Below are 27,764 nucleotides of genomic sequence, written 5' to 3' on the forward strand. Positions count from 1 at the left end.
AAGCATTGGTTACCTTTCTAGTTCAGACTCGTCAGCACTAAACCAACAACTAAGTATACGTACTTAGTTGGCCTTGTTTCTCTACTTCGTCACCTCTATCAGATTACTTGTTTACGGAGCCTGGCTGGGGCGAAATACCAAGCAGCGCATACTTTGTTATGGAGCCTTACTGGGGCGATATACCACGCGGCGCATTACGACTTAGACCCTAGGGGTCATTATTGATATAACGACGACGACGAAGGACACTCAGGTGAGTGCCCCCAACTGAGACTTAACTAACTAGAACCCTAGGTTACGATACGAGAGAAGCCAGGTTGTGACAGTTATTCCTTATCACTCCCCTTCATTCAATACTGCACAAAATCCAATCAAATAATCTGGCAATCTAGTTAAATGAATGTAGCGGTGTTGAATGTGCATAGATAACTGTTGGATCCTCACTTGCTTCATTAAGCGAGTCCCAAGGCCTCAACCTGGCTGACATGGTCGGTTGCCTTCGTCAAACTATCTGCAGTCATTTTGTTGGTAGGAAGATGTACAAGGCGGATCTCCCCATCATTGATATGGTCCTGAATAGTATGATACTGTACCGCGATATGCTTTGTCGTGGGTTGATTGGTTGGGTTGTCAGCAATCTTGATGGCTCCCTGGTCGTCTTCATATATGGTCATAGGTGCTCCATGATAACAGTTTCCTTCCCTATAGCATAGAGAAAGTGTCTTGTCCAAATCATTTGCTTGACCACCTCCGACACAGCTATATACTTAGCCTCCATTGAGCTGTGCAGTTACTGACTGCTTCCTGCCCACCCAGGTGACTGGTGTGCCATCAATCTAGAATATGAAGCCAGTGGTTGACTGACTTTTCACTGAATTCACATATGCTGAATCTGCATATGTGACCAATCATTCCTTTATTCTCCCCTTTGCACCAAAGCCTGGCCTGTTGTCACGGGCTCGGAATAGTAGATACTAACGAACTGAATTCCTATCTAAACTATTGTAGCCATCGACGAGAGTATCGAATCTGGAGAGAAAAGAAGAAAAGGAATCTATCTACAGGAAAGGGGTTTTTATCCATGACTCCTATAGCCGCGCTAATCACTTTCTTTGTATGCTTGCATGGTGGTGTTTTGTCGATATCAGCCACTGAGGCGGTGTTGAAGCGTTGAACCGTCAAACATTCCTCAGAGAGTCTGGTCTGGTTACTTCTTACAGATAATTACCATTGTATATGGGGCCAACAATTCGTGTGCTAATTGCCTCTAGCAACTTGAAGACGACGCATTTCCTGGATGCAGCTGATGGATATGGGGAGAGCATCCCCGCTCTGTTGCTCATTGATGGGTGGCACATGAAAAGGCTACTTATCACGATCTGTTTCATTGTGCTCATTAGTCTTGCTGTCGCTGTTCTTGCGGTTGCTGTTGGACAGAGTATAGACAAAGGACTGACAGCAGGAAGTTATACTCTTGTGTTAGTGGCGATATTCATGCTACTCTTACCTTTTTTAGTGCTATTCTATAAACAATGATCGCTGTACATCTATCTATGCTATGCGTATAAAATAAACGTCGTGTCGAACCTGGCAGATGCCTGAGGTGTCAGCACTCACCATCATCTACTATTATTGGATTGCTCTCGCGAGCTCCACCACACTCTTTAGATAGGAACATTTTCCCTGATTCCGGTTCTTCATACCGATCAGGATCCTGTACAATTACCAGATTGTTCCATAGTAACAACTCCATTTGTCCATATAGCTTCATAGCAGTCTCTCTTTCTCTCTCGATCCTCGGATCCGATAGCATCGCTGCCGGATTATCTGCAGACCCGACTGTACCGACACAAAACCATGATTAACAGATGTATAAGAACGAGTTTCGCAATAGAAGTGATTCTGAAGATAGATATGCCATTCCATCAGAATTCTTCGACGAAATCTCTTGTATTTTGGCTAGTTATTAGCTCAGCGGGCTTAGCCCTTAGCACTACTAATCCGAGCCCGTGAAACTGCTGATTGCATGGAGATAATCGAATCCTTCAACAAGGACAATATATGGAGGAGGGGTTGGTATTCTAGCTATGAACCTCAATAAAATTATGAGCCAGCAGCGTTAATCAATCGTGATAATCTTCTTCTGAAGCGCCAGTAATCCCACGTTACACTTCTCTTCGATCTCAAGGCTGTTCCAGGACCCCTTTGTGTCCATTGGATTCTCATCTTTATCCAAGAGCTTGTTGTACTCTTCCACCTTAAACTTGTCGCTCTCGTAAAAGTTCCTGATCTTGGTTGCAGTGCTAGTGGGTGGAGACGTCTCCAGGATATTGCGCAAGATGTCTAAAATTCTCTCCTTGCTTCCATTATCTTCGACTGGCGATTCGAGATGGTCGGCGATACCTAGGTTTATCCGTTTGATGAGGCTCTGCATAGTGACAACTTGTTGTTGCTATAACTCAATTAGTACTTCAAGATGACTTCTTGCCTTCATCCGAGCAATAATTTGCACTTACATCCATGAGACGCCAGAGGCGGTAGTCCTTGACAGTGCTTGCCCATTGCGAGGGACTATATCAATCACGGTTAGACGAAAAGAAATCAACAGACCAAATCACATATAGGAGGGGCAACATACTTGGTACAGAGCAAGGTGTTACCGCCACGGGCTTCCCAAGCAAGTTGCAAATTCTGGTGTAACTCTTGTTCGCTGGCAGTCTCCTCCTTTGAATTGGACTTGGCAAAGCTGGCCCCGCCGCTGGCCCAGGGGCTTGAGATGCTAAGTGCTGCAGCAGCTTTCATCTTCTCTTTGGTTGTCGTGATAGAGGTCTGTTCTCCTTGTGTGAGGGTTCGAGAGCTGTTGAGTTCTCCACCAACAGTGAAGGTGGTCACGAAGGCGTTACCTGGAAACATTTGGGAAAGCTGATCAGCATATCGAAGTCTATCAGTTTGAATGTAAGAGGGAAAAATGGTCTCACCATAATCGCGATAGAAATCATCAACCTCCTTGGCATTGGTTGTCGCTTTCGCATCAGCAATGCATTGAGGAGTGAGACGCAGACAGAAGTCATCCAGTTCAACCACCGCTCGTGGAAACTAGACGAATAATCAGAACAGATGAGGAAACCTTCATCCAGTTGTCTTCAACTTACCTTGTAGGCAATTTCTAGTTTCTGGACTGACTTTTCCTTAACCTCCTTGGAAGCATTGGAATTTTCTTCCTCATAGGCTGCCGAGGCAGATCCAGCAACTCCAAAGCGGCTGGCAGAGCTGGACATGGATTAGAAATGTTTTGAAGTGGGCCCTTGATCACTTACACATTGGCTTCAACGGCAAGGGAACTGAAGCCTTGACGTGCCATACTGGATTGGAAAGCATCAAGTGTCTCGGTGACAACAACTTTGGCATCATCATAAACATAGAACGGAGGGACTGGAGGTACAGGATCCTAATGGCAGAGTATTAGTCGATGAATAACATGTAAGGACCGATCAAAACTTACAAGCCAGTCAGCGGCATTCTCGTTGGTCTCTTTGTTAGTTGAAAGTGGCACAAGTTCAAACGCTTTTAGCATGTTAGCAGTGAACAGCCATTTTTTTTTTTTTTTTTTTTTTTTTGATGCATAGATACTAAAACATACCCTTCTTCCGCGCCTTCCGAAGAGCTCCTTTCCCAGGTGCAGCGTAGTATCCATGAAAAGCCCGGTTGTTCACCAGAACACGCTCCCATTGCTGCTCTGTCATATCCATCGGCTCGGGATATTGTTCCGTTCTAGAGACTATTAGTACACAGTACCCCAGGAACTACACAATGGAGGACATACCCAGGAACCGTAGCAAAATCCATTGAATCGGCCGCCAATTTTGCAACGGTATCAGACAATTTCTTCAGATCCTCTACCGCAGCTGCATCTTTACCATCGAGTTTGCCAAGCATCTTCTGGAGCTCTTCTTGTAGTTTGGATTGCTCAACATGCGGCTTAGGCTTGTTCATGGTGGCGCTGGTGATGAGCTTGACACGGGCCACAGGGATCTTGGTGTTGCTGGCTGGCTTTTCAGCCTCGCCTTTCTTGTCGCCGGTTTCATCTTTCTTGCTAGCATTGCCATCCAAGCTCTGTCAACATGCTTTAGTATAAATATGGAAGCATGCAAAAAAGCAAAAAGAAAAATACCTCTCCAGTCAGCGACAAGTAATATTCAAGAGTAGTCGCATCAGAGACAAAGTTCCTATCATCTGCAGTGAACTTCAATTTCTTTGAGCTGTGGAATCCCAGTGAGCATTAGCACAGGCTCATTATTCTTTGCAAAAAGGGTAATTACTGACATAGAAGCCTTTTGACGGATCAATGCTAGAGTAATTCTGGAGGGATCACCACCCTCAACCTCAGAACTGGGGAACGAGGGGAACGGGGCTCCATCCTTGCTGTCAAGCACGATCTGAAACTTGGGCAGTTTGCTGTCAGACATGATTGGGTGTCTTTTGGGTTAAAAATAAAAAAAGATGTTTGATGATAGACGAGGAAGAGGGTTCCTGACGAGTGAATATAGACTTGGCCAAGTACTTCATACGGTACCAGTTGTTGGACCCAGAAGCTGAGGAAGAGGCTGGGTAGCTGAACAACACGGTCAATACAGTAAATGCCTCATACCCGACAGTGGAAAATAGAATCTAGTTGTGGTCGACTATTCATTTACAGGACACGTCAGAGCACGATGAGAGCTGAAAACTGAATTGAACATACTGCAAGCTACCAACATTCTTGGACCTGTATAGCGTCTCCACAGCACTTGATACTTCCCCTCACCCTAACAATATCAAGCAAATATACGTATTTCCTGAGGAAATGTATTATACAGGCGACGTGGGCTGCGGAGCAACACGATGGGGATAAATGTTATCTTGACCAATAGAGCTGGCTTTCGAAGAGCCGGAGCTCCTGTACTGGCACAGACTGCTACGTATGAATTGACCTGGTCTCCACACCTCAGCTATATTATGATGCATCCGTGTTGTGGTGATACGAATCATTTTCTGTTGACTTCCATATATGGTTGAAGCCGTTAGATATGTTGGCCGCTCCAATTGACCGATCAGAGCTTTATTCCCCCTCTATCCGGAACGTACGACTAATGGCTGCCTGAGAGTATATATGTATAGGTATGATGGAAGATGATAGGATTAGGGGACTATAGCTATGCAGCTAGCATCTCTGGACTACGGCCAACGCATACATGCGTTATACACTTTATACTAATTTCGTCCCTTTAGAATTCGTTCGCAACGATTTCCTTTAGTAGTTAGTTGATGGCCGACAGATAGTTTTCTGAATCAGACTTCTTCCTCTATTCAGTCTGAAAAGTAACTACGACATAATTCCGAGCTACAGTAGTTGACATTTTTAAAGGTTCAGTTCTCATATATCAAGCTACTCTGAAGGTGGAACCCCCGCTTATGCAACTAGTCTACTGGCCGCTATGCTGGGGCCGAGATCCCTATCCTCAGACCTTAGGCGACCCCGCTATGAGGCCTGATCTCCATATACATGCGCAGCAATAGGCCTGGACTAAAATAATCGGCAATTTACAACAGAACCGGGCCAAGCCGTTCTCAATATCGGGACATGTCATTAGCTGAATCTTTAGAAAGTACAGAGTACATACGCAAGCAAATATACTAAATACTACAATACTACCCTGGTCGGAGTCATTTAGTATATTCAATTGCAAAAGTGAATGGTGGTGGTCTACTTCCCAATTACAGGTGTGGGAAAAAAGAAAGGTTCTTACCTACTTAGCTGCACCCATACTCTGATCTATACTGAGTAGTCAGTTCCCCGATATTCAATTGCAGGGGTTGTCAATCTTTCCCGATGAGTGTCCAAGTTCAGCTGAACATGTAGTCTTGTAATTAGATTCATCACAATGTATAGCTTTTTTTTTTTTTTTTTCTTTTGATTCTTTTTCAGCTGCCTTCGGCCAGCCACATCCCACTGACCAACAGCATTGATCCTCATATTCAGACAGACTCATGCAATGAGTGACGTGTCCATTGTTCTATAAATTTATCTAGACCAATGTGAAGCATGGCAATAGTGCGCACGTATGTGAGAACGAAGACATCAACTAGCTGTGTTGTAGAGTTATATAAACCGCTATCTCTTCGCCCTCGGAGACTTCCAATTGCAACAGTCCATTAGGATATCTTAATTCTTTCAACATGTCCGAAGAGTGGAAACCCAGCGACCAATACGAAGCGAAGAGCAAGGAGGCCTTTGAGAAGGCTCTTGTGGAGTCACCGAACTCCGTTGTTAAGGAACGGCCCGACCAGAGTACAAATCGGTTTATTCTGCAGACCGATGGCTTCCATGGTATGTTAGTCCACGGACGAATCTTCTTTCGAGGAATAAAATGCCGTGTCTGATTCCTACTAGATTTGCAAAGGTATGTCATGTCGGGCATGCAGTTCCCCGAGACCAAGGATGATTTCGAGAGAAATCTGCCCGAATCGTACTTCAAGAGTTTGAATGATATCGATTCTGGTATCTTTACGGTATGTGAGCATCTATGATCGAAGCGTGTACCATGGCTAATAGATTGTATATAAATAGTTTACGCGAGATTCGATCGTCTCTATTTCCGCCAACTGCAATGATTTCAATAATAACGGGCTCGGAAAACTTGGTAGGGTGTCTCATAATGCTTCACACCTATCCTTTACTAATAATAATCAGTGACCTCGGCCAATGGTGTAATTGCGTACGCCACCGAAGCCATGGGTATGTTGAAACTCGAACCAGAGACAAATTTCAAGGCGCAGGTAGCAGTGCTCCTGGATCCCAAGTACAAGGATGGACCAAAAGACCAAGCCTTTGATGAGGCGCGGGAAGGCGCAAAAATGGCCCTTGAGCAACTGCGAGACACAGCCAGAGATAAGAAGGAGGATGCAGAGGCAATGGTAACATTGTTGACCGCGGTAGGTGATCCTTCAGTTCTTTCTTTCTTTCGATGGTCGATTGTTGACAAGATGATTCAATAGTTCCATAACAAAACGGTTCTTGATGAAAATAATGCCAAGTTGCTCAAACAGGAATATTTCGACGGTCCTGTTATCAATGTTAAAACGAAACAGGAAATAAAGAACCAGAAACCGTATTCTGAATTTCTGAATGCCGAAATGACGCGATTACTCAAGTCGATCAACGAATCAGTCACCAAGAGAGATGATGCTTATTCCAAATGGGTAAATATCTCTTCTCTTACCAAGTGCCGTCCTATCTAACCACCAATTCAACAGGATACAGCCAAGGACGGTGCAATCATCTCAATTCCCTTAGGGATCCTCGGTTGGATCGCCGGCGGAATCCTAACAGACATTGCCATGAAGGCCAAAGCACAGTATGATAAATTAGTAATTCAGATTGCAGCAGACCGTGCCGAGGAGGCTGTTACAGTGAAGCTCATGGAGTACATCAACACCATTATCTTTCAGATGAAAGACCTTCTTCCTATGATGACCAGGGCTCTTGCTGCCATGAAAGAGCTACAAGCGTTGTTCAACTCCCAAGAGCTGAATTTCCAGTATATCATCCAAGATCTGGATGGTATCGAGAAGGGCGTCGAAGCCAGCGCACTGAAGTGGAGAAAGTCGTGGATTGAGAGGAACATTGACAAGGCTGTTGCGAAGTACCAAGAGGTGTGTTTCCATAATCACCATCAATTGCTATTTGATGACATGCTGACGGGGCTTCAAATTTCAACAGATAAAAGAGACCGCGGAAGAATTCCAGAGAAGTGCAGTTGCCAAGAAGGGTTAACTCTCCTGTCTGATAGTTTACATGAGTATGGTTATATGTTATATGTAGCAGTACACCATGGAGACTATTTCCTTTCCTTTGATGTCTGTTTTATAAATTATATCCATTGTAGCGTATTGCTCTTAACTGGCTCTGTCTTCTTGTCGCCTAGAAGTCTCTTCAGATTTCGATACAAGACCAGTTAGACCTTGACAAATTCCATCCATGGAAGTCGGGGGGACTAGGCCTCGCCCTCACCCGCGGGTAACCCTCGGAGGGTCACCCTAATACCCTCATTTTGAGGGTCGGGTGGAGGGTCTCGGCGAGGCCTATTCACAACGGTTACCTATAGTAATTATTTTCATCAAAGACTAGTGGCAGTCCGCAAATGGTCAAACAAAATATAAATCCTAGTACAGGATACTCCGTAAGTTGTTAACGTAAGGGACTGAGCTTTCCCAGGGTAGGTCATTCCACTGAGATTTTTTCGGGAACAATAGACGGTAGTATTACTCCTGATTGAACCGCAGCAGGGTTTGAGAGCAAAATGGATGGCTTTCCGGGCCTTCCAAAAAGTTTCCTCGCTGGTTTGTGTGATCTTAAATTGTCACCGGAAAGCTGAAGATCCCGCAATTTTGGGACGGTATTTTGAAGGATTTTAGCACATTTTACAACACAATGAATGTAGGAACGGTATCTGGGCAGTTTGGGAATTCTTGTATGCTATCATCACTGACTGCAGGTCAGGCTCACAAAGAACAATGGTCTCTCCAAAACTTTACGTTGTATTCTATCGACTTCGTTATGGCAATTACCAACACTGGGGCTTGTACCTAGACGATAAAGAGCCGCTCATTTTCGAAGTTATCGGCGAACATCCGAAATTCAAACACAATATCGTGACAACACGACCCGAGAAGTCTAGGAGCTTTCTGCAGAAGCTATACATCGGCGTGATTAGCAAGGACGATATAGAAACTGTGAAACAGGCTGCAGAGACAGTGCCCGTGGACAATGAGACAGTAGAGTGGGACTGTCAGGAATAAGTGCTGGACATTCTTGACAAGTCGGAAGACGAATGTATTTTGGAAAGTGATGAGGACTATCGTGATGCCAGGGAAATACTGGGGGAAAAGAGGGGAGCGATTCTGTAATGACACACTTGCAAGCGCGAGATATTCACTGATAAGTCTTGTTATCAATGTCACATACTCCTGGTCTCTCGCACCCGATCCAAGAACCACCAATGGGCATTTCGGCGAAATACAATCAGGAAGGAACAAAAACCAGTCGTTGTCCTCGCACGGAGTCAAGCAATTGGTTCATCTAACGGCTTTGCAATAGTCTGGGTAAAAGCCACTGTACTCCCAATCCAGAAGGCCGGTAACGACACATTGATTATGGTTGAGGATCTCTACTGTAATATTATCCGGCCGAAGATCTCCGTGCGTAAACACAATATTGGAAGGAGAGGGCAAGCATGGGGAAAGCTGGTGAAGCAGCTCCATGAATACCAAGCCGCCAGGGTGAGAACTCGAGAACAAGAAATCCTCGAATTCACAAAGTGTTTTGATCAGTTTATCACTCCGCTGAAGGTGCCTCCTGGCATCTTTGCAGCCTTCGCCAGCCACTCCTCCAAGAGGACGCCCATCTACATAGGGCAATGATCTTAATTTTGTCAAAATAGCCTCCAGCTGATCCCTGACCGAAGCTTTTTGGTCACTATCCAAGCCATGCCATACTTCCCCAAGAGACATCGATGGTTTGTGAGTCAGAAAGATAAGTGATATTCCACTCATTCGCACGCATCCTAGAGGCCTCGGAGCCGGGCAATCTGGTATATGTTGCTTGAGATAATAGTCGTGTACTCAGTGTAATCATCCATATCCCGCACCGCTTTAACAACGATGTTCGCAGCACACTTGAAAACCATCTTCTGAAGTGCAAATAGAGCCTTCAATGGGAGGCTAAACCTAAATAGGCACGTTATACCGCTTCGAGTAATTCAGCGTCACCCAAGAGTACGGAGTAGATTATTATTCTCAATCCCAAATAACTCCATATCATGCGATATTATTTAAACTTATAGAACTGTAAAAATGTCTGGAATATGGAAAACTACCACCTCCATATCAAAAATATATACCACCCCAACACAACCTTCGCAACAAGCCACACCTCCCCCCAAAACACCCCCCACACAGCACCCAATACACCCTTCCCATGTCCATTCTCCGGCCGCTGTCCGTGCCCTTGCCCAGAAAACGTGCTCTTGGTCGGACTCCCCTCGTGATCTTTCTCCGGGCAGTATTCAAAGGATCTAGAATTCAAATTCGAGCTGCGGCTGGCTAGACCATGCGGTGCGAAAGTGGTGGAACTGGATATACTGGACGTGGGGATATGGCGCTGGAATTTGGTGAGGGGGAGGATTGGGTCGGCGTCGGCTGTGGTTGATTGGGAGGGGTAGATGGTTACCATGACTGCTCGGGCGAGCAGGATAACCAACGTTAATGCTAAGATCATGCCGTAGTGGATGAAGATTGATAATTGGTCCGGGAGGAGGCATAGATGGTTTTGTAGGGTAGGTGAGACATTCTCGAGGGATTTGCCCGTGGTGAGATCGATTGGGTTCCAGAGACTTGTGAGGACGAAGCCTGGTCGTCGGACGCCCATTGCCCATGAGAGTGACTTTACTGTGATTTCCTTGGGCGAGCCGCTGAATTCGCGGTGTGCGATCTCACAATAATCGTGGTCATCACCGGAGTAGACGTGCACGAGGTTAGATCCGACTTTAGAGACCAGGTCGTTGGAGATGGTCTGCGTAAGGACGTTCTGGTACTGGTAGCCGCCGCCGATCTTCAGCGAGTTCTGCTCGTCTTCTTGGAGCTCCTCGTCACTGGACGACGGCGGGTAATGCTCCCGATATGGTCCGCACGGTGTCGCCGCTTTGCGATACAAGGGAACATGCGTGAGAAGGATGGCGGGAAGCCCAACCGTATCCGACTGCGGGAGTTGGCCAAGCGACGGTTCATTAACCTCCACGGCAGCATGGTTGAATTGATATCCTTCAGCTTGGCCCCGGAGTGACTTCAGTTCATGTGTCTCCGCCTTAGCCCTGTGCGCATTCATCTGGTTCAGAAACTCCTCTGCTTCCTTCCAAATCGCTTCATTAGGCGACTTGCCATCTCCCATTCCAGCCCCCGTACTCCCAGTCTGCGGATCCGGCTGGTCCATCGCACTCAGAGAAACCGTATCAACCGACACGAACGTATGATTCCCCAACACATCCACTCTATTCCCCTTCCCAAAGAACGTCTGAAACCGATCCCGAACAGGCACCTGGATCCCCGATCCAAAGCCCAGATCATGATTCCCAGGCAAACTAGCAATCATCCGTCGACCAAGCGGATCCCGCGACAGGGCATCCCCTTCCTTAAACTGGTCTGAGAATATCCGACCAAAGCGACTGTACTCTTTTTTCCAGAACGAATCCTTGTATTTCCTGTAGCGCTCATCGGGGCTAGACGTCGTCCCCGTCGCCCATTCTCTCCCGCCATCGAATAAATCACCTAGGAACAAAACCGAATCGGGTCCGAAATTTCTCTGAATCAACGAAAACGACCGCCGCAGGTACTGATCCGTAAACTTCACCGTCAGAGTCGACAGCGGCCACGGCCGTCCGGGATACGTATGGGGGTCGACTAATTGTGGATCGGCGACGAAGGCGACATGATGAGGGGTAGCATGCGATGGCTGTCATCGCAAAAATAATCAGCTTCCAGCCCCTAACCCAAATGGAGAGGCAAGGACGACTCACCCACTTCTCCCACTCCCCCCAACCACACCCCTCCAAACTCTCCTGAAACACCGTCCGCTCACCCCACCACAACGTCCACACCCAGAACAGAATCAACGCATTCGCAATCGTAACCACCCGTCTAATCGTAAGCCGTCCCATAGCTTTCAGTTCACTTGGACTCGTCCGTCTCCCTGCCCGCGGCCCCGCGCGTAGTTCCGCAATCCATTGCTGCGCCCATGGCGGGAGTGCGTTTTGTATTTGGACGAGGATGTTCGAGGGTGAAGAGGTGGAATTGCGACGGGCGGGACGGAAGGGGCCGTTTGAGTAGGCGTAGCTCATGGTGGTTCTTGGAAATATTCCGTAGAAAGGGGATTCAACGGTTCCGCATTGCTCGGGGGTTCAATGTGTGAATGACAGGTCAACCGTCGATTTTGACGGTTTTAATGAAATAAATGTCAGGGTCAGAACATAGTAGTATTCTCATAAGAGTTATTATAATTGGAATTACTATCGAAGAGAGAGCTTCACGCTGGATGATTCCTTTGCGATGGGCGCCGATCTACCGCTCATGACACGTGATTTACCGCGGCAGGAATTCTAAATAAAGCCTCAGGAACAACATGCAGTATTGAATTAGGAATTAAGTAAAGATACATGCAGAAATGTATAACACAGAGTCCAATTGTCAGTCCAAAACATGCAGTATAATCCATGATAATCGCCCATCCCGTCAAACGCCAATTTTTTGTTCTATGATAGTGTTAACCCTTGAGATCAGTGCTGCGTGAAACCGAAAACTGTTGTGTAGAAATAGCGGGTATGAGAAACATCGAGGAAAGTAACAATTGATACAACCAGGTCAATAATGATGATAAGGTAATCAACAGAGTGTATAAAGATGAAAACGGTAGAAGATAAGGCGCAATTATGTAGGCTTCTTAGGACAGCATTGCCCGCCGCGAGCGCAATTCTCATCGCATTCGAGAAGACATGCTTGCGCGTCCTCACGGACACTGGCAGCACGGCTGGGCTGCTTGCTTGCTAGGTTGTGGTCATTTTTGCTTGCCCGAGAAGACGATGGACCGCCTTGGTTGTCCTCAGTATCGCTGTCCGGGGCAAACTCGGGCTGGATGGTGGATGAGTGAATGCCATAGGCGTGCAAGCACTTCCGCACTTGGCGGGCCAGATGCATGTACCGCTCAGAGCCCTCGCCCTTGATTTCCGTGTCAACCTGAATGTGGATCGAGGCCACGATCTTGGTGTCACTCAGCTGCCAGACATGGAGGTGGTGCGAGCCAATAACCCCGGGAAGTTGCTCAATGTCATCCTTGATGTGATCGATGCTCAGACCGGAAGGAACCGCCTGCAGCAGAATACGCGACGCCGCTTTGCACAGAGGAATGGCTGAGCAGAGGATGACGATAGTAATAAACAAAGAGATACCCGGATCCACGTAGTGTTTCCACGAATAATCGGTCAACCAGATGATAAGCGCAGAGGCGATAACACCGATGTTTCCCAGAGCATCACCCATGACGTGAAGGAACACACCACGCATGTTCAAGTCATGACCGTGACCACCCTTCTCGTCCTTGGGCTTTGGTTGTGCGTGCTTGTGGTGACGGTGAAGGTCATCCGTGGTCACATCGCGTCCGTTGGTAGGCGTACTATCCTCATCCGTGTAGTTGGACTTCCGATCCTTGCGGCTCAGAAGTGCTGAACGTTCGGATGGTGGGGCCTCGTCACCTTCGCGCCCGTCGCTATCTGACTCGGATGTTTCCACTCCATACCGGTTGGTCTGGCTTGCAGCGATGATCTCTTGCCGCAAAGTCACGGGATGGGAGATATCCTCTACATCAAAACCACGGCCCGCTGAGGCGCTATACCGACGAGAACCGCGAGCCTGGCTGTCCACGGTCCGGCGGCGCTGTGTATAGGGTGAAGTCGAATCTGTGGCCTTGGCCTGCTTGCCATTTGCCTTCCCGGCATTCTCGTACTCCTCGGCATGTTGTTGGCCGAAACCCTGCTCTGCAGCATCCACGTCTTCCATACTTTCATTTTCGGGACCATGGCTGTGACCATGGCCGTGGGAGTGATCGTGGAAAAGAGCGAGACCCAGAAGGTTGGATGCTAAACCCAAGGATCCGACAATGCAGACAAATTTCGGATTGCTCACTTCCTGCGGCTCCACCAATCGTTGGATTGCTTCAAGGAATATGGAGACACACAAGGCGACAAGGAAGACGCCATTGACCAATGCACCCAGTGTTTCTGCGCGTTGCCACTAGGATGCGCATTTAAGATTAGACTGTGTCACCAGTGCTAAACAGGGATAGGCAAGATAACTCACGCCATAGGTATACATCTTGGAGTTTGGCTCGCGGTTGGCGACTTTGACGGCCCATAATCCCACGAGTAAGGATAGCACATCATTCAACTATTCGTGTCAATTAGACGCTGTATGTATTCATCCTGAACGGGTGTATCGTACCATATGGAAGGAATCGGCGATAAGGGCAAGGGAATGGACCGTATAACCTGTTTCCTGTCAGTGTCACTGGATACAAGACTCTTGAGCAATGGCAACGACGAACCTGCGATGAGTTCCAACAGAAAGAAGGCAGTATCAATAACCAGTAGGATAATGATCTTGTTGGTTTTGGAGAGCGCCATGGCGATTGTTCTGCGGTGCGCTCGACGGCGCGAGGATCCGCGACAGGAGAGAAAAGATTGATTGATGCGACGATTGGCGAGTAATGAGTATATTCAAATACAGATACTCTAAAGAAATGACCCTGGAAGTATGCTTCTCAGATGGCGATGGCAGAAGGAAGAAAGAAAAAAGAAAGAGATTATTCTTAATTGTGGGAGTGACGCCAGAAGGATCAAGAAGGAACAACGTCCGGCCGCATCCGACGGTGGCGTTATCTACAATGTCCTCACTCATAGTATAATGCCTATTCTCGTCTTGTTGTCTACAATACAGTATTCAAACGATTAGAACTGTCAAAAAAAAAAGCATTGAGGCGCGGATCTCTACCTTTAACGGTCGCTAGCCTTGTCGCTATCGCCAATACTATTCTCGGCAAGTCCTCTGTCGGACATCCGTTCCGAAGGCACATGGCTGGCTGAACTAACAGATTCCACGCAGAGATACTCCGGAGTACACACAATGGCACGGCATTATTCCATGGTCGCTATTGGTACTGCCACCGGTACCGGATATGCCATGAGTCCAGTACCCATGACGAGCACCGCTGAATCATGACGCCTGTTATATCCTACCGAATACAGGCCACGGTTGTACGCCTTACGGATCGCCCGCCCAGCCGGGCTGCTTTTTGGCAGTGGGACTCGGTCGCAATAATGGAGCCTTTTTCACGGAACCATTTTCTGGAGCGTTGCTGAGATTCGGTAGATCAATATTGGGGCATCCCAATTTCCGTCCAGCTGAAACAATCACGAACAGTGGTTCATATTCTCCGATTCGGGAACACCCGAACATGTGTTTGTTGGGCTCAAAATCACGCCTAGAAACGCATATTTATGCATTGAATCGATAGCTGCATAGCCACTTGCATAACTGGAATTTGCATAGGCACGGAGTACATGTCCGGTTCTATACTCCGCATTCCGGATAGAGCGGTTTCGTACCATGGTTACTTCTCCATATAAAAGGATAAGAAAAGGGCCGTTTTCGAATTCGGATACGACTGCGAACTGTGGAGTACAGAGATTCTCTTACCCCGCAAAGATGTTCCTCATAAGGATCGCAATAGAACTCTATTGGCATGATTTTCGATAGTGTCACCCTCGGCTGTTGATCACCCTGAAGAAAAAAAAAAAAAAAAAAAAAAAAAAAAAAAAAAAAGAAAGAAAAGAAAAGAAAAGTAAATAAGAGGGATGTAATTTAGGCAGCTGAAAACAGCCTGGTCATGTCCTTGGCGAACTGCTACAAATAGAGACACTTCCCTCGGGGCTATGGTCTTCTCAACCACCCCGTACCCGCCATCGGCTTATTATGGTCGTCCTCTTCCTGCTGCAGCTGTTTGCGTTGCTGGCCACATCGGCCCTGGCGGCACCAGCGACTCATTCCATCCTTCCGGTCAATGACACCTTTTATATCCCGCCTAAAGGTTTCGAATCGGCAGCTCCAGGTGACATCCTGCGATCGCGGACGCCCCCAAAGCCCATTGCGGCCTTCAGTCTGGCAAAAGTGAACCTTCACTCGGCGCATCAGCTGCTTTACCGGACGACTGATTCCTTTGGTGAACCAATTGCGGCCGTATCCACGATCCTCGTGCCTCACAATGCCGATTATACCAAGCTACTCTCCTACCAAGTTGCCCAGGATGCGGCCGATCCCAACTGCGCTCCCTCTTACGCATTCCAACTTGAGGCTGCCCATGATGGCGTGCTGGGTCTGGTGATGCCGCAACTGGAACTGATCCTCATTGCTGCCGCCTTGCAAAGGGGATGGGTCGTGACAGTGCCCGATCATTTGGGACCCAAGTCGGCTTTCCTGGCCAACCACTTGTCAGGCCACGTCGTGTTGGACAACATCCGGGCGGCCAAGGCGTCCACGAATTTGACCGATCTGTCGTCTGATCCCATCATCGCCCTCTGGGGATACTCAGGAGGCAGTCTTGCCAGCGGCTTCGCCGCCGAGCTACAACCCAGCTACGCCCCCGAGCTCAAGATCCAAGGTGCCGCGCTGGGCGGCACCGTCCCACAGATCCTGCCCGTCATTCGTGAAACCAACGAGAGCCCCTTCGCCGGCCTAATTCCAGCAGGCATCCAAGGACTCGCCAACGAATACCCCGACATCAACAACCTGGTCCAACAAAACCTCATCCCAGCCAAGGCCGCCGAATTCTCCAAAACCAAGAACCTCTGTCTAACAGGAAATATCCTCGAATACCTCAACAAAGACGTGTACACATTCGTCAAAGACAAAGACATCTTCACCTCCGCAACAGCCAGCAAAGTCATCGACGCCAACGCCATGGGCCACCACAACCCCGAAACCCCCCTGCTCGTGTACAAATCCGCCGGCGACGAAATCTCCCCCGTCAACAACACAGACTCTCTCGTCGCGTCGTACTGTGATGCCGGATCTCGCGTGGAGTACAAGCGCGACGTCCTCTCTGAGCATGCTTCGTTGGCTATTATTGGCATTCCGGATGCGTTTTTGTGGCTGGAGGATCGGATGAATGGGGTTCCTGTCAAAGCAGGATGTTCGAAGTCGACATCGTTTACTAGTTTGTTGGATCCGAGGGCGTTGGCGGTTCTGGGGGAGACGATTGTGCAGACTTTGTTGACGTTGTTGGATGCGCCAGTTGGGCCGATCCAGATTGGTTGATTTTGCTTGGTGCTTGATCAGCGCAGGAATTATGCTAATTGCAAGCAGAGCTAGTTGTCTCTAACATCCATGATTGTAACAAGATAATAAATCTTAATGTTGAATCCGATATGGTCTGCATGGATATATATAAATAGCCAACCCGCACCTCCAAAGAAATATATACATAACCAGACCCATCACAAATCATTTCACGCCGTCCACAACGTAGGCCAACTATCCAACTCCCCTAACAAAAGCTCCTCCGGCTGCACCAAATCCATGTCACTCCCCGACCTCCCCAGGAAATCCTGCATAGTCGGTTCCAGAAACGCCATTTCAGTGGTAAACCCGATTCCAGATGCCGTAGAGGTATTGGGCAGATGAGGTAGATCCACGATCGCATCTGGGGTATTATAGACGCTGCTGTTGGTAATATGTTCGTGGATATGGTTCTCACGATAGTCTTCATCTGCGAGGTTTGTAGATGGATTGAGAGTCTGCTTAACCCGTATGAGATTCTCATAGAACTCCGCAGCCGCGAGGTTCCCGTGGTCTGTCATTCTGTGTAGGATCTCGATTCCCGTTTCCAGGGCTTCGATGTCAACAGCGCTACCTATAGCACCAGACCCTAGGAGACTTGAGATGACTAGTGTCAAGGTCGACGAGAAGAGATACTGTGCGTAGAAATAACCGTACATAGGGAGAGACCCGTTGATCCATTCATCGACGACGAGGGCGTGAGAGTGTCGCGCCGCGTGGATACAGGCTTCGCTTAGGGTTATTACGGCTTGGGCCGTTTGGAATGTTTTGTTGGTGGGTTTGTGGGTGTCGTGGTGTTGGTAGAGGGCGTGGAGGAGGATTGGGCGGGTTGCGAGAATCACGCACTGCTTTGTTAGGGAGATAATGCAAAAGGTCTGGTGGGAGGTGTAAGTACCTGATTAAACTGCAGATGCAGCGAAACAATATGCTTTGCTGGTGGACCATCATCTCCGGGTAACCGTATATGCGCCGGTAACTCCTGCATCCAACCCTGCAACGCCAATAGTAACTGCTGCTCCCTCTGTAAGAACGACTCTCTGTGCTCCTTCCGACTATATATCTTCTCAATAATCAATCCCACGATCCGTGCGAGCTGCACACTCGCCACTAGATACGCGGTATCCGAGAACTGCTCTGCTGCTGCGGGAGAAGAGACTTCTTTCGGCAAGTCGACGTGAATATCTTCATCGCGGATCTGCAATGAGAAGCCCGTTTTTGATCCCCACATGCGGTCGAAGATATACACAGCCCACCAGATGCGGACGCGGTGCTCACGCTCGATGGGGTCTGGGCATTGGCGTTCGGGGATGTTGTGGTTTAGACCTAGGATTAAACCGATGCGCATGGCGGTGCCAATTAATGTGTAGCCGGAGTGGCGGCGGTTGAGGAAGTATGAGAATAGAGACTGCATTTGCATTGTTAACTTGTATTCTAGATTAAACCCGAATAAACATACCAAAAGAAGTAAGCTCTCCATATGCACAACCCCCGGCCTCTCAGGCAAAATCGATATCAACCCCATAACCCGCACATAGTACCCCGTCCCCGGTACCCTCCCCCCAGCCGTAGCCGCTGAATCCGTTCTCGAAGAATAAACCTCTCCCAGCGCAAACAGCGCAAAGAACTTGGCCGTCCACGCGGGATCCTCCCTCTTCCCCGGAAACTTGTACAGATCCTCTAGCTGGTCAAGTGTTGCCTTGCGCAGGACTAGATGATATACACGACTGAGTTGGTTAAATGCCACACGAACGAGTAACCGAGCCTGTGGTAGACGCGGCCATTGCGTTTCTGCTTCTACCAAGGCCGATTCGGGTGTATATTGTGTTCGCGCTACGTGCGCTGTTTCCGGGTTCCCGGTAAGAAACTGGCGTAGGCGCGTTGCAAAAGCCGTACATGCTGCTTCACCCATATAGATCGGTGGCGCGGAGGGATCGTAGGGGTAAAACCAAGCGCGATCTCCAAGGAGCGGATTCCGAACGGGCGAAGTAGAATTCGACCCACGCCGTTGATTCTGACCAAAACCCGAAGTATCAGAAGTAATAGAAACCTGGCGCGAGTGTAATTGCGCTCGTAGTTGGTGGTTCTCCGCGAGAATCTGGTCGAGATAACTCTCGTTGATCTTTAACTTGCGGTCTCGCAGCGAGTACTGGCATTCTTCGCCCCGGCCGACATGGTGGCATCGGGAACAGGGATGGTCACCGGAGCATTTGACCTTGTGCGCGTGGCATCGTTGGCAGCTGAGATGTAGGTTAGTCCCATTGCATATTGGGTCTCATGGCACGAGGCAGACGTACGCCACGGGTTTCTTTTTGTGGAACTTTGGTGGTTTATGAACTGGCATATTTTCTGCAAGGGTCTTATGTATGTAACTATCTCTTTTTCTATTGTTCATGCATGGGTTAATGGTTGAAGTTGAGAAGTGAAAAGTTAGTCGGCATTTTGCGATCTTGCCGAGAGGCGAAAAGGCGTTTTCCCGAGCCCTGAATAATCAACATCCAGACAGGATGCCGACGAAAAAAAAAAAAAAAAAAAAAAAAAAAAATTTATTATAAAATAAAAGCCAATGATCGCCGTGAACGAAAACGTGTCATATAACGCAGACTTGAGATTGCTTAAGAGAATTGGGGGATAATATCTAAGGTGTCGCTGTTCATACGAAGTTTGTATAATGAAATCACATACTTTGGATATTACTTTGAAGAAGCTCAAGATATTAAACATGAATACGGGCCGCTATTCAATTGTCGTCCAGTGGCTACTGCAACAGGTACCAATGTACCTTTGCTCATTCTTCTAAGAGGTATTGTCTATAGGCTGGCTCGCGAGTAGAGGTGAAGAATTGTACGCATCCGTGGTACAGCCATAATATATATTAAATAAAATACAGAACATATTGATTCAGGTCAGTTAATATGCAATGCCAGACTTGAGCCGCGGGACTCCATAAGTCCCTCCGTTACCCATTCCAAGTCCATAATTCCCCCCACCGTGTACAACTGAATCGACTAGTTCCCAACCGATGGAAACAGAAACGTCTTCGGGGCCGAACTAGACCTTGAAATTAAGGCGATGGGGTATGCTTTAACGACTAACCTGTTATTGTATGAAAAGCACTTCTTCAAGGCGCACAAGCCGGGTTATGATGAAAAGAATAAGGGGCTTGCTGTACCGAAAAATTGATTCTGACTGGAGATGTCAATAAACAATGATTACCTGACAGGGGTCAGCAACCTTCAACCTAAGATAGAAATGAATCAAGCCAGTACTTTGCCGTTTTCCCCACGAGCAGAAAGCGTTTCAATAGAGGAATGAGCCGTTACGATTCCCGATGCGGTTTTCGTATTTTGACCGGTATCCCGAGCCCTCAGCATTCGGCATTGTGTCGAATTGCCGATGAGGATAAATATATATATATATACAAAAAATAAGAAAAGCTGGTTAATGCACTTTACAGAATCTGAATAAGGTGCAGGATTCCAAGATGTGCATGATGTTCAACAAGCCCTGCGCCGATGTGCAGCTCCTGACAGACTCGCAACGAAGCTATGGCATTCATGACCGGATTGAAGGTACAATTTCGTTCACTCCCCAGCAGTTACTTGCTCCGGATCAATTGAACTTGTCATTCAAAGGTATACCTTCACTCAGCCTCTAATGAGTTGTTAGCTGACCATCCAGGCACAACCACCGTATCCATGGACACCAACGAAACCAACATCCCTCTACCTCCATCAGCAGCATCGCAGACCTTCCTCCGCATGCAACAACCGTTAACTGAATTACCGCATTCGAAGCCCGCGAGTCTAGAAATCGGGACAACGTACCTCTTACCATTCGATTTTATTGTGCCGGCCGAAATCCCCCATAATGTCTGTCGACATTCGCATCGTCACGAGCAGGTCCATTGGGAACATTGTCAACTTCCGTTAAGTATGGGTCAACGGTCTATCCGGCAGCTTAAGGACTCAATAGTGGATGATATGGCACCAGAGGGTATCGATATCACGTATTCAATATGTCTTCGGGTGTTCGAGAGCTGTCGCAAGACTGGTATTATCAGAACAATCGCAGAATGGAGGCATCCAGTACATATCCGCTCATCGCGAAAAGAACGGCCACCGCTACTTATCCCATGGGAAAGTCGATATTACTGTTTGAGTAAAGAGAAGAAGGTTATTGGGGGATGGTGTCCACGGGAATTAGGGACATTATCCGTCAAAACAGCACAGCCGGCTGCCGTTCAGTCACATCGACAATTCGGTCTTCTGACTACAACCATTACAGCAAACCTGCAATATACTACCTCGGCACGATCACCACCGCCAGAATTACAGTCAACCCATCCTCAACTCAATATCCTCACCTTTTCTTCCCTGGAACCATGGCCCGATTTCCCGGATTTGATAGATTCGTCGATGTATCCGTACCATAATAGATTGAACATGCGGATGATGCCTTTGCAGCCATGTCAATTGGGTGCATTAGAATGGCAGACGTCCATTTCGGAGAAGGATCTCAGACAAGAGTCGACAACCTATACGGCATCTGTGCAAGTCTCTGTTATTTTGCCGGACAAGACGGCGTATATCCCGACATTCCTCTCATGTCTTGTTGCGCGAATATACTCGATGAAGCTATCGTTTTTGTATCGTGTCGAGGGTCAATGGGGCAAGACGTCCAAGATTACAGTGACAGTACCGGTGCAGATATGTTGATAGAATACAATCCATTTCTAGACAAATAGAGGCGTATCATCCACTGGTAGCTAAATTAGGGTAATGCAATAATTGACAAAGATTTTCGAACAAGGCTGTGTTATGTGACTCCTTGGGCGATTTTCCAACAGCCAGCAACGGAAGCGTTGACGAAAAAGCCCGTCTCCTAGAATCAACAATAAGGCTTATGCTAATGTTGGACTCCTATTTAAGACTCGCGCAGTCTACCCAGCCTACACTGTGGCATACGGATCTCCACATGTGAAATATTTAAGTGGTACCTAACGACAGCTCTCGCATAACATCTCCGATTGACTTTCAGTCTGAGTCAGTGTTACCGGCATTTCTCCAGGCTCGCTGGCCCAGGTTCCTCAAACCTCCTCAGAATTACCCAAAGGGGTTCGTGCAACCAAAGCTTCCGGATAATTTTGATGAGTTAGACGAAGATGACAAGACCATTACACAGCAAGAGTTCCCTCAAGCAAAGTTGGCAAAAGCATATGAAGTGTCAACATATCTCAAAAACAGGCCTGCACATAATGCCATGAATATGCCGCGTGTTTTCCGAGAACTTTTCATCCGCTGTGGCGAGGTTTCCGAGGTGGGAATTCTTCCATTTCAGGCATGCCTGATAGAAATATTCCAGAACTGGTCAACCTACGGTTTCACCGAGCGGTGGCCTTTTTCATTCGCGGAAGAAGAAATTAACCTGCATGAACACCGATTTGCCGAATATGAAGCTTGGAATGACGTTCAACAACTTGCACAGACATGCCTGGATACAGATGCTGAAGGATGGATAGACTCTCGGTTGGATTTCATGGAAAAGAAAAGACAGAATAGGAAGCTGCTGTCCATGTTCATCGAGCGAATGGCTGGAGAAAAATCTCCGGAGGAAGCAAGGAAGAGGTGGCCATATCCGGATGAGTGAGCATTAACCTTGATTAGGATCATCACACGATTTGCCGGAGCTCTAGTGGAAACAGGACCGGAGAACGTCTAGGAACCTCGGCCCAGTGGTGCCGTTCGAGTCGGCCCGGTTGAGTAACTGGTGTTATTCGGTGCTACCCCCCGATATCACATGACCGTCTGGCTATAAAAAGGAAATAGATCATTTACCAAACTCCCTTTCGTACACACCACGCGCAAAGGAATTTTTCAACGGATTTACGTTTAGGGCAATCAGGTAGTGACATCATCTGGCATGACATCATACCTCAATTCTGCGATCCTTTTAGACATCAAAGACTCCACGAGGAATACTTCTATTCAATTCAAATGTTTTATTCTTTAGCAATTACCGATGTCTCCCAACGCGCCTGTTCCGGGAGTCAGCGGCCTAGACTGGCCTGCTAAGATCCTTGCGCAGATCCCGGACCGTCGCAATCATGCCAAGTTCTGGGAGGATGGTTTTAATACGGGAGTGCAGGTGTTGGGTATGCGATTTCTCTCGTCTATAATCTGAAGAGATTTGCTAATGCAGCGCAGAGGATGGTCGCCTGGACATCAAAGTCCGCCAAGACGACCCCAACCTAGCAGGGCTACTACACCACCTCCAAAACCATCCCCATGACCTCCCACCGCGACGAGAATCCGTGATCCCATTCTCTGAGAAAGAGCGCCTTCACCCCCTCCACCTCAACATAGTCATCCACGTCGTCGGCTCGCGCGGAGACGTCCAACCCTTTATCGCACTGGGCAAAGAACTAAAACGACACGGCCATCGCGTGCGCCTGGCCACCCACCTCGACTTCAAGGACTTTGTCAACGAAAATGGCCTGGAATTCTTCAGTATTGGCGGAGATCCGGGCGAGCTGATGGCATTCATGGTCAAGAATCCAGGTCTGTTACCTGATCTGCGCACCATCCGCAGCGGGGCCATCGCGAGACGACGACAGGAAATGAAAGAGATTTTCAGTGGGTGTTGGAGGTCGTGTCATGAGATGGGCGATGGAACGGGTGAGCAACAGACTATAGATAATCCGTGGAGCGAGACGGTAGATTATCAGAGTCGACCGTTTGTGGCGGATGCGATCATCGCGAATCCTCCAAGTTATGCGCATATTAGTTGTGCGGAGAAGCTGGGGGTTCCGTTGCATATGATGTTTACGTTAGTAACTTCGATATCCATTGAAAGAGACATACTTATTGAGTAGGATGCCCTGGTCTCCAACGCAATACTTCCCCCATCCACTCGCCCAGGTCCGCGCGCGCAACGCCAAACGCTCCGTCGCCAACTTCGCCTCCTATACAATCGTCGAAATGATGATATGGGAGGGTCTAGGCGACTTAATCAACAAATTCCGGAAACGCCTCCTAGGCCTGGACCCCCTAGACGGCAGTCGAGCCCCAAGTCTAGTCCCCCGACTCAAAATCCCCTACTCGTACCTCTGGTCACCGTCTCTCCTTCCCAAACCTGACGACTGGGGCGAAAACGTCGACGTCTGCGGCTTCAGCTTCCTCTCTTCAGGAAGTGACTACCGTCCACCCGAAGATCTAGAGGTATTCCTCAACGAAGGCCCGGCACCGATATACATCGGCTTCGGCTCAATCGTCGTCGACGACGCGGCAAAACTAACACGAACAGTCTTCGACGCCGTCAAAGAAACCGGTCACCGTGCACTAGTCGCCAAGGGCTGGGGTAATATCGGCTCCGAAGAAGTCGACGTCCCGGATAATATCTTCCTAATCGGAAACTGTCCCCACGACTGGTTGTTCCAGCGTGTATCATGCGTGATCCATCACGGTGGCGCTGGGACTACAGCCGCCGGACTCGCGCTTGGTCGACCAACAGTAGTAATCCCATTCTTCGGCGACCAACAATTCTGGGGAAACATTATCGCCCGCGCAGGCGCAGGCCCGGAGCCAGTACCTTGGAAACAACTAACAACAGAGAAACTAAAAGACGCCATCAATAAAGCCCTAGAATCGTCGACACTCGAAAGAGCAGACGAAATCGGCAAGAACATGAAATCTGAAGATGGCGTCGCAAGCGCCGTACACTGTTTCTATCGCCACTTGGATCTAGATAATCTCCGTTGCTCAATCTGTCCAGACAGACCGGCTGCATGGCAAATCCGACATTCAGACATACGACTCAGTGCATTCGCAGCAACGGTGCTTGTAGAAGCTGGTTTTCTCAAACCATTCAATGTAGAACTGTACGCTCCCCCCTTCAGCCTCAGCCATTTAACAACCACACGCTAAGATATGTAGATACCGCCCCCAAGAATACAATACCCACCGCGACCCCAAAGGCCCCCTCTCCGCCGGCGCAGGAGTCCTCTACAGCGCCATATCCGCCTTCATCGGCAACATCCGTGACATACCAACAGGTTTCGTCGGCGCAACGCGCGAAGCAGGACAGAACCAAGCATACGATAATCTAGACGCACATGGACCACAAAACCAACCCGAACATGAACCTGAACCCGAGCAAGTACCGGAAGTTGAATCCGGTCCTGGCCCCGAAGAATCCGATGCCGATGCAGAAAATGCCGACCTAGATGAACCAGAACACAATAGAAACGGGGAAGATATAACCCGAAAACTCACGACAACGACCACTGCCACGAGCAAAGAAAAACGAAAAGAAAGAAGAGCAGAAGCCCTATCAGACGTAGGTTACCGCGCAGGCCAATGCGCGAAACATGTAATCGACTGGGCCATTATGTTACCCGGTGACATAACACTCAGTCTATCAAAGGGCTTCCATAACGCACCGAAACTCTACCATGATCGTATGGTCGAGGCGTTTCCGAAGGTCATGGGGATACGGAGTGGGTTTCGGGCAGCTGGAACTGTGAGCTCCTCTTTAAATCCAAATGCATCTTGTATGCGTGCAGTAGATATTGACAAATGTCTAGGAATTCACAAGCGGCTTCTACCAAGGCCTAACAGGCCTAATAACCCAACCCCACGCCGGCCTCCAACGCTCCGGTCCAACAGGCCTCCTAAAAGGCGTCGGAAAGGGTATCGGGGGTGTAGTCCTGAAACCTGCAGCTGGTATCTCTCCCTTCACCACTAACCCTCCCTTCAAAAAAAAAAAAAAAAAAAACCTTGCTAATGAAGCGAACAGGCATCTGGGGCCTAGCAGGCTACCCCCTCGACGGCATCCACAAGAATCTACGAAAATCGCTGTCGAGAAGCTCGAGTAAGCATTTTATCGCCGCGAGGATTGCGCAGGGGATTGAGGAGATGTGTGCTTCGGGGACGGAGGAGAGGGCGCATGTTATTAGGGTTTGGCATGGGATGGAGGATGCGCAGAGGGGGCATGATTGATTTGGGTTGTTCTTGATTTTGTTATTGCATGATACCATTCTGTTTTATTTCTTGCAATATGGATATGGATAGCATTTGTGAATAGAAAGTGCATAATTAATCATTAATAATACTCCTAGGAACGTGAACCTAACTAATTAATAGTAATCTTCCCACCATCCAAATTAATATTCGCCCTATACATCGCCCTCCCCTGACTAACATCCTCCCCATTCCGATGCGCATGGAAGACAATCTTCTTCCCATCCTCCGAGAAATCTGCACCCCCAGGACTAGTCACAGTCCCGTTATTCGTTTTATCGCCGGTCTTCAAAATCTGTCCTTGTCTCGTGTACGGACCTGCGACATTCTTCGCAGTTGCGTATTTCGCATCGTAATCTGGGGAATCGAAACGATGCGATGAGAAGGTTAGGTAATACGTGCCATCGTTCTTGACCAGACTAGGTGCTTCGATGAGGATTCCGTCGTCGGATTCCTTTTGGAGGAGGGTCGTTGTGTTGCCATTGGGAGTGATGCCGTCTGATTTCACGGGTTGCAGGTGGATTGTGGTCTCGGCGTCTTCGGTTTTGTAGATCACGTAGCGCGTGCCGTTGTCGTCTTGGAAGCCGACGGCGTCAATGGCACCGCCTTGGTCGAGCGGGCAGACGAGGGGTTTGTCATTAGGGGTGTAGGGGCCTTTGATGGAGGTTGAGGTTGCGGTGCCGATGCAGTGTGCGGAGGTGTCCTTGCTGGTTAGGGCAGAGAAGTACATGATGAATTTGCCGTCGTCCTATCGTATATCAGCTTGCGTTTTGGCATCAATTGGGTGGAAACAGACGTACCCTCTCAATCACATCAGGCGCCCAAACCTCCGGACCCTCCTTCTTAGTCCAATCCGGGAACGGGCCAGGAATAGCATCGTGGCCCTTTAGCAGCTCCCAGGTCTTGAAATCCGACGAGGTGGCCACTTGGACTTGTACCCCGTTTCCAGCCGTAGCAAAGGAGTACCAACCATCGTCGGTTTTAATGAGGCTGGGATCCGGGAAATCAACATTCAGCACGCGGACCGGAGCCGCGAAGACAGACAGCGCAGAGGCTGCGAGAAGACTGATTCCTCTAATAGACATTTCAATTGTTGTTTTTGATTTCTTTTTGCCTTCAAAAGTCCGGAATGGGGCGAAAGCCTTCTATATACCCTCCCCTCCGCATCTCCTGCCTCCACCAAGGCGCATTCGCATCCACATTCTTCATCTCGCCTGGCCCAACCGACCATACTCAATCCGGTCAAAAACCTTCGACGATCACTCGTATCCCCCAATTCACCAATCCAACTCAACGAATCAGATTCCCATAAAACTCTGCAGGACAATAAAATAAGGATCCTGCGTTACATCGCGCATTCAGCCTCGAGGGCTGATTCCGAACAAAAAACCCACCTTCACAGCCTCAGATTGTATTGCACTGCCGATCATCCTGTTTGCTGTTGTGCTGCTCCGGTAGTGCCGAAGGAGTGCATAATGTATAACAGGGTTCAAAGGATTGTGCATTTCGGGGACTCGCTTGGATATGCTGCATAATTTGAGGGGGAGGATTGAGAATGTAAAACCAGGACCTGTGAATTTCCTGTTCCGGCTAGTTTTGCCGTTTCTGGTGTAGCCTCCCGATATGCCGTACTGTAAACGCCGCCCGCCCGCCTGGCCTCCCAAGTATAAAATAAGCCCTCCCTCACTGTTCTGACCTCGTCCCCTCCCAGATCTTTTTCCCTTCCCAAACTCCCTCCCATATTCTGCACTCATCCATATTCCTGGCCATTTG

At 48.4% G+C, this 27,764-nt stretch overlaps 12 protein-coding genes across 12 annotated transcripts; 7 read left to right on the top strand and 5 right to left on the bottom strand.

Annotated features, from left to right (window-relative positions):
* The first annotated feature begins 131 nt into the window (after nucleotides 1–131).
* On the top strand, nucleotides 132–784 carry ASPGLDRAFT_1516526 (uncharacterized protein). The gene has a single exon (XM_022542276.1). The coding sequence runs from the start codon at nucleotides 486–488 to the stop codon at nucleotides 711–713; it is 228 nt and encodes a 75-aa protein (XP_022401308.1). The 5' UTR covers nucleotides 132–485; the 3' UTR covers nucleotides 714–784.
* Nucleotides 785–2,119: 1,335 nt separating this feature from the next.
* On the bottom strand, nucleotides 2,120–4,466 carry ASPGLDRAFT_35101 (uncharacterized protein; the record flags this gene model as incomplete). Its single annotated transcript, XM_022544509.1, has 11 exons — nucleotides 2,120–2,452; nucleotides 2,517–2,571; nucleotides 2,639–2,903; nucleotides 2,979–3,096; nucleotides 3,153–3,270; nucleotides 3,318–3,448; nucleotides 3,503–3,564; nucleotides 3,641–3,771; nucleotides 3,824–4,113; nucleotides 4,172–4,259; nucleotides 4,324–4,466. 11 exons carry the CDS (start codon nucleotides 4,464–4,466, stop codon nucleotides 2,120–2,122), a joined length of 1,734 nt encoding a protein of 577 aa, XP_022401309.1.
* Nucleotides 4,467–6,119: 1,653 nt separating this feature from the next.
* Nucleotides 6,120–7,894, top strand: ASPGLDRAFT_81884 (uncharacterized protein). Its single transcript, XM_022550137.1, has 7 exons — nucleotides 6,120–6,367; nucleotides 6,431–6,549; nucleotides 6,608–6,680; nucleotides 6,731–6,972; nucleotides 7,036–7,239; nucleotides 7,294–7,692; nucleotides 7,760–7,894. The coding sequence occupies exons 1-7, from the start codon at nucleotides 6,217–6,219 to the stop codon at nucleotides 7,811–7,813; spliced, it is 1,242 nt and encodes a 413-aa protein (XP_022401310.1). The 5' UTR covers nucleotides 6,120–6,216; the 3' UTR covers nucleotides 7,814–7,894.
* Nucleotides 7,895–8,553: 659 nt separating this feature from the next.
* ASPGLDRAFT_66170 (uncharacterized protein) lies at nucleotides 8,554–8,946 on the top strand (the record flags this gene model as incomplete). The annotated part of the gene is made up of 2 exons (XM_022548989.1): nucleotides 8,554–8,827; nucleotides 8,867–8,946. 2 exons carry the CDS (start codon nucleotides 8,554–8,556, stop codon nucleotides 8,944–8,946), a joined length of 354 nt encoding a protein of 117 aa, XP_022401311.1.
* An 853-nt stretch (nucleotides 8,947–9,799) lies between these two features.
* Nucleotides 9,800–12,113, bottom strand: ASPGLDRAFT_148573 (putative manganese ion homeostasis (Fr)). The gene is made up of 2 exons (XM_022541970.1): nucleotides 11,610–12,113; nucleotides 9,800–11,545 (listed from the first exon to the last, which is right to left on the bottom strand). The coding sequence occupies exons 1-2, from the start codon at nucleotides 11,928–11,930 to the stop codon at nucleotides 9,911–9,913; spliced, it is 1,956 nt and encodes a 651-aa protein (XP_022401312.1). The 5' UTR covers nucleotides 11,931–12,113; the 3' UTR covers nucleotides 9,800–9,910.
* A 403-nt stretch (nucleotides 12,114–12,516) lies between these two features.
* Nucleotides 12,517–14,264, bottom strand: ASPGLDRAFT_66172 (cation diffusion facilitator family transporter; the record flags this gene model as incomplete). Its single annotated transcript, XM_022548990.1, has 4 exons — nucleotides 12,517–13,875; nucleotides 13,942–14,028; nucleotides 14,083–14,129; nucleotides 14,186–14,264. 4 exons carry the CDS (start codon nucleotides 14,262–14,264, stop codon nucleotides 12,517–12,519), a joined length of 1,572 nt encoding a protein of 523 aa, XP_022401313.1.
* Nucleotides 14,265–15,612: 1,348 nt separating this feature from the next.
* Nucleotides 15,613–16,953, top strand: ASPGLDRAFT_66173 (putative secretory lipase; the record flags this gene model as incomplete). Its single annotated transcript, XM_022548991.1, has 1 exon — nucleotides 15,613–16,953. The coding sequence occupies one exon, from the start codon at nucleotides 15,613–15,615 to the stop codon at nucleotides 16,951–16,953; it is 1,341 nt and encodes a 446-aa protein (XP_022401314.1).
* Nucleotides 16,954–17,144: 191 nt separating this feature from the next.
* Nucleotides 17,145–19,315, bottom strand: ASPGLDRAFT_35106 (Zn(II)2Cys6 transcription factor; the record flags this gene model as incomplete). Its single annotated transcript, XM_022544510.1, has 4 exons — nucleotides 17,145–17,819; nucleotides 17,870–18,379; nucleotides 18,431–19,211; nucleotides 19,269–19,315. The coding sequence occupies 4 exons, from the start codon at nucleotides 19,313–19,315 to the stop codon at nucleotides 17,145–17,147; spliced, it is 2,013 nt and encodes a 670-aa protein (XP_022401315.1).
* A 1,149-nt stretch (nucleotides 19,316–20,464) lies between these two features.
* Nucleotides 20,465–21,976, top strand: ASPGLDRAFT_1516534 (uncharacterized protein; the record flags this gene model as incomplete). Its single annotated transcript, XM_022542277.1, has 2 exons — nucleotides 20,465–20,606; nucleotides 20,653–21,976. 2 exons carry the CDS (start codon nucleotides 20,465–20,467, stop codon nucleotides 21,687–21,689), a joined length of 1,179 nt encoding a protein of 392 aa, XP_022401316.1. The 3' UTR covers nucleotides 21,690–21,976.
* ASPGLDRAFT_46509 (uncharacterized protein) lies at nucleotides 21,759–22,848 on the top strand. Its single transcript, XM_022546458.1, has one exon. It carries the CDS (start codon nucleotides 22,234–22,236, stop codon nucleotides 22,618–22,620), a length of 387 nt encoding a protein of 128 aa, XP_022401317.1. The 5' UTR covers nucleotides 21,759–22,233; the 3' UTR covers nucleotides 22,621–22,848.
* A 144-nt stretch (nucleotides 22,849–22,992) lies between these two features.
* Nucleotides 22,993–25,970, top strand: ASPGLDRAFT_125701 (putative UDP-glucose,sterol transferase; the record flags this gene model as incomplete). The annotated part of the gene is made up of 6 exons (XM_022540583.1): nucleotides 22,993–23,125; nucleotides 23,178–23,799; nucleotides 23,846–24,850; nucleotides 24,906–25,491; nucleotides 25,556–25,694; nucleotides 25,768–25,970. The coding sequence occupies 6 exons, from the start codon at nucleotides 22,993–22,995 to the stop codon at nucleotides 25,968–25,970; spliced, it is 2,688 nt and encodes an 895-aa protein (XP_022401318.1).
* Nucleotides 25,910–27,212, bottom strand: ASPGLDRAFT_1458093 (glycoside hydrolase family 43 protein). The gene is made up of 2 exons (XM_022541863.1): nucleotides 26,792–27,212; nucleotides 25,910–26,739 (listed from the first exon to the last, which is right to left on the bottom strand). Exons 1-2 carry the CDS (start codon nucleotides 27,074–27,076, stop codon nucleotides 26,104–26,106), a joined length of 921 nt encoding a protein of 306 aa, XP_022401319.1. The 5' UTR covers nucleotides 27,077–27,212; the 3' UTR covers nucleotides 25,910–26,103.
* Between the last annotated feature and the right edge of the window lie 552 nt (nucleotides 27,213–27,764).

This window comes from Aspergillus glaucus (genome assembly GCF_001890805.1).
Source record: "Aspergillus glaucus CBS 516.65 unplaced genomic scaffold ASPGLscaffold_9, whole genome shotgun sequence".
NCBI classification, from domain to species: Eukaryota; Fungi; Ascomycota; class Eurotiomycetes; order Eurotiales; family Aspergillaceae; genus Aspergillus; species Aspergillus glaucus.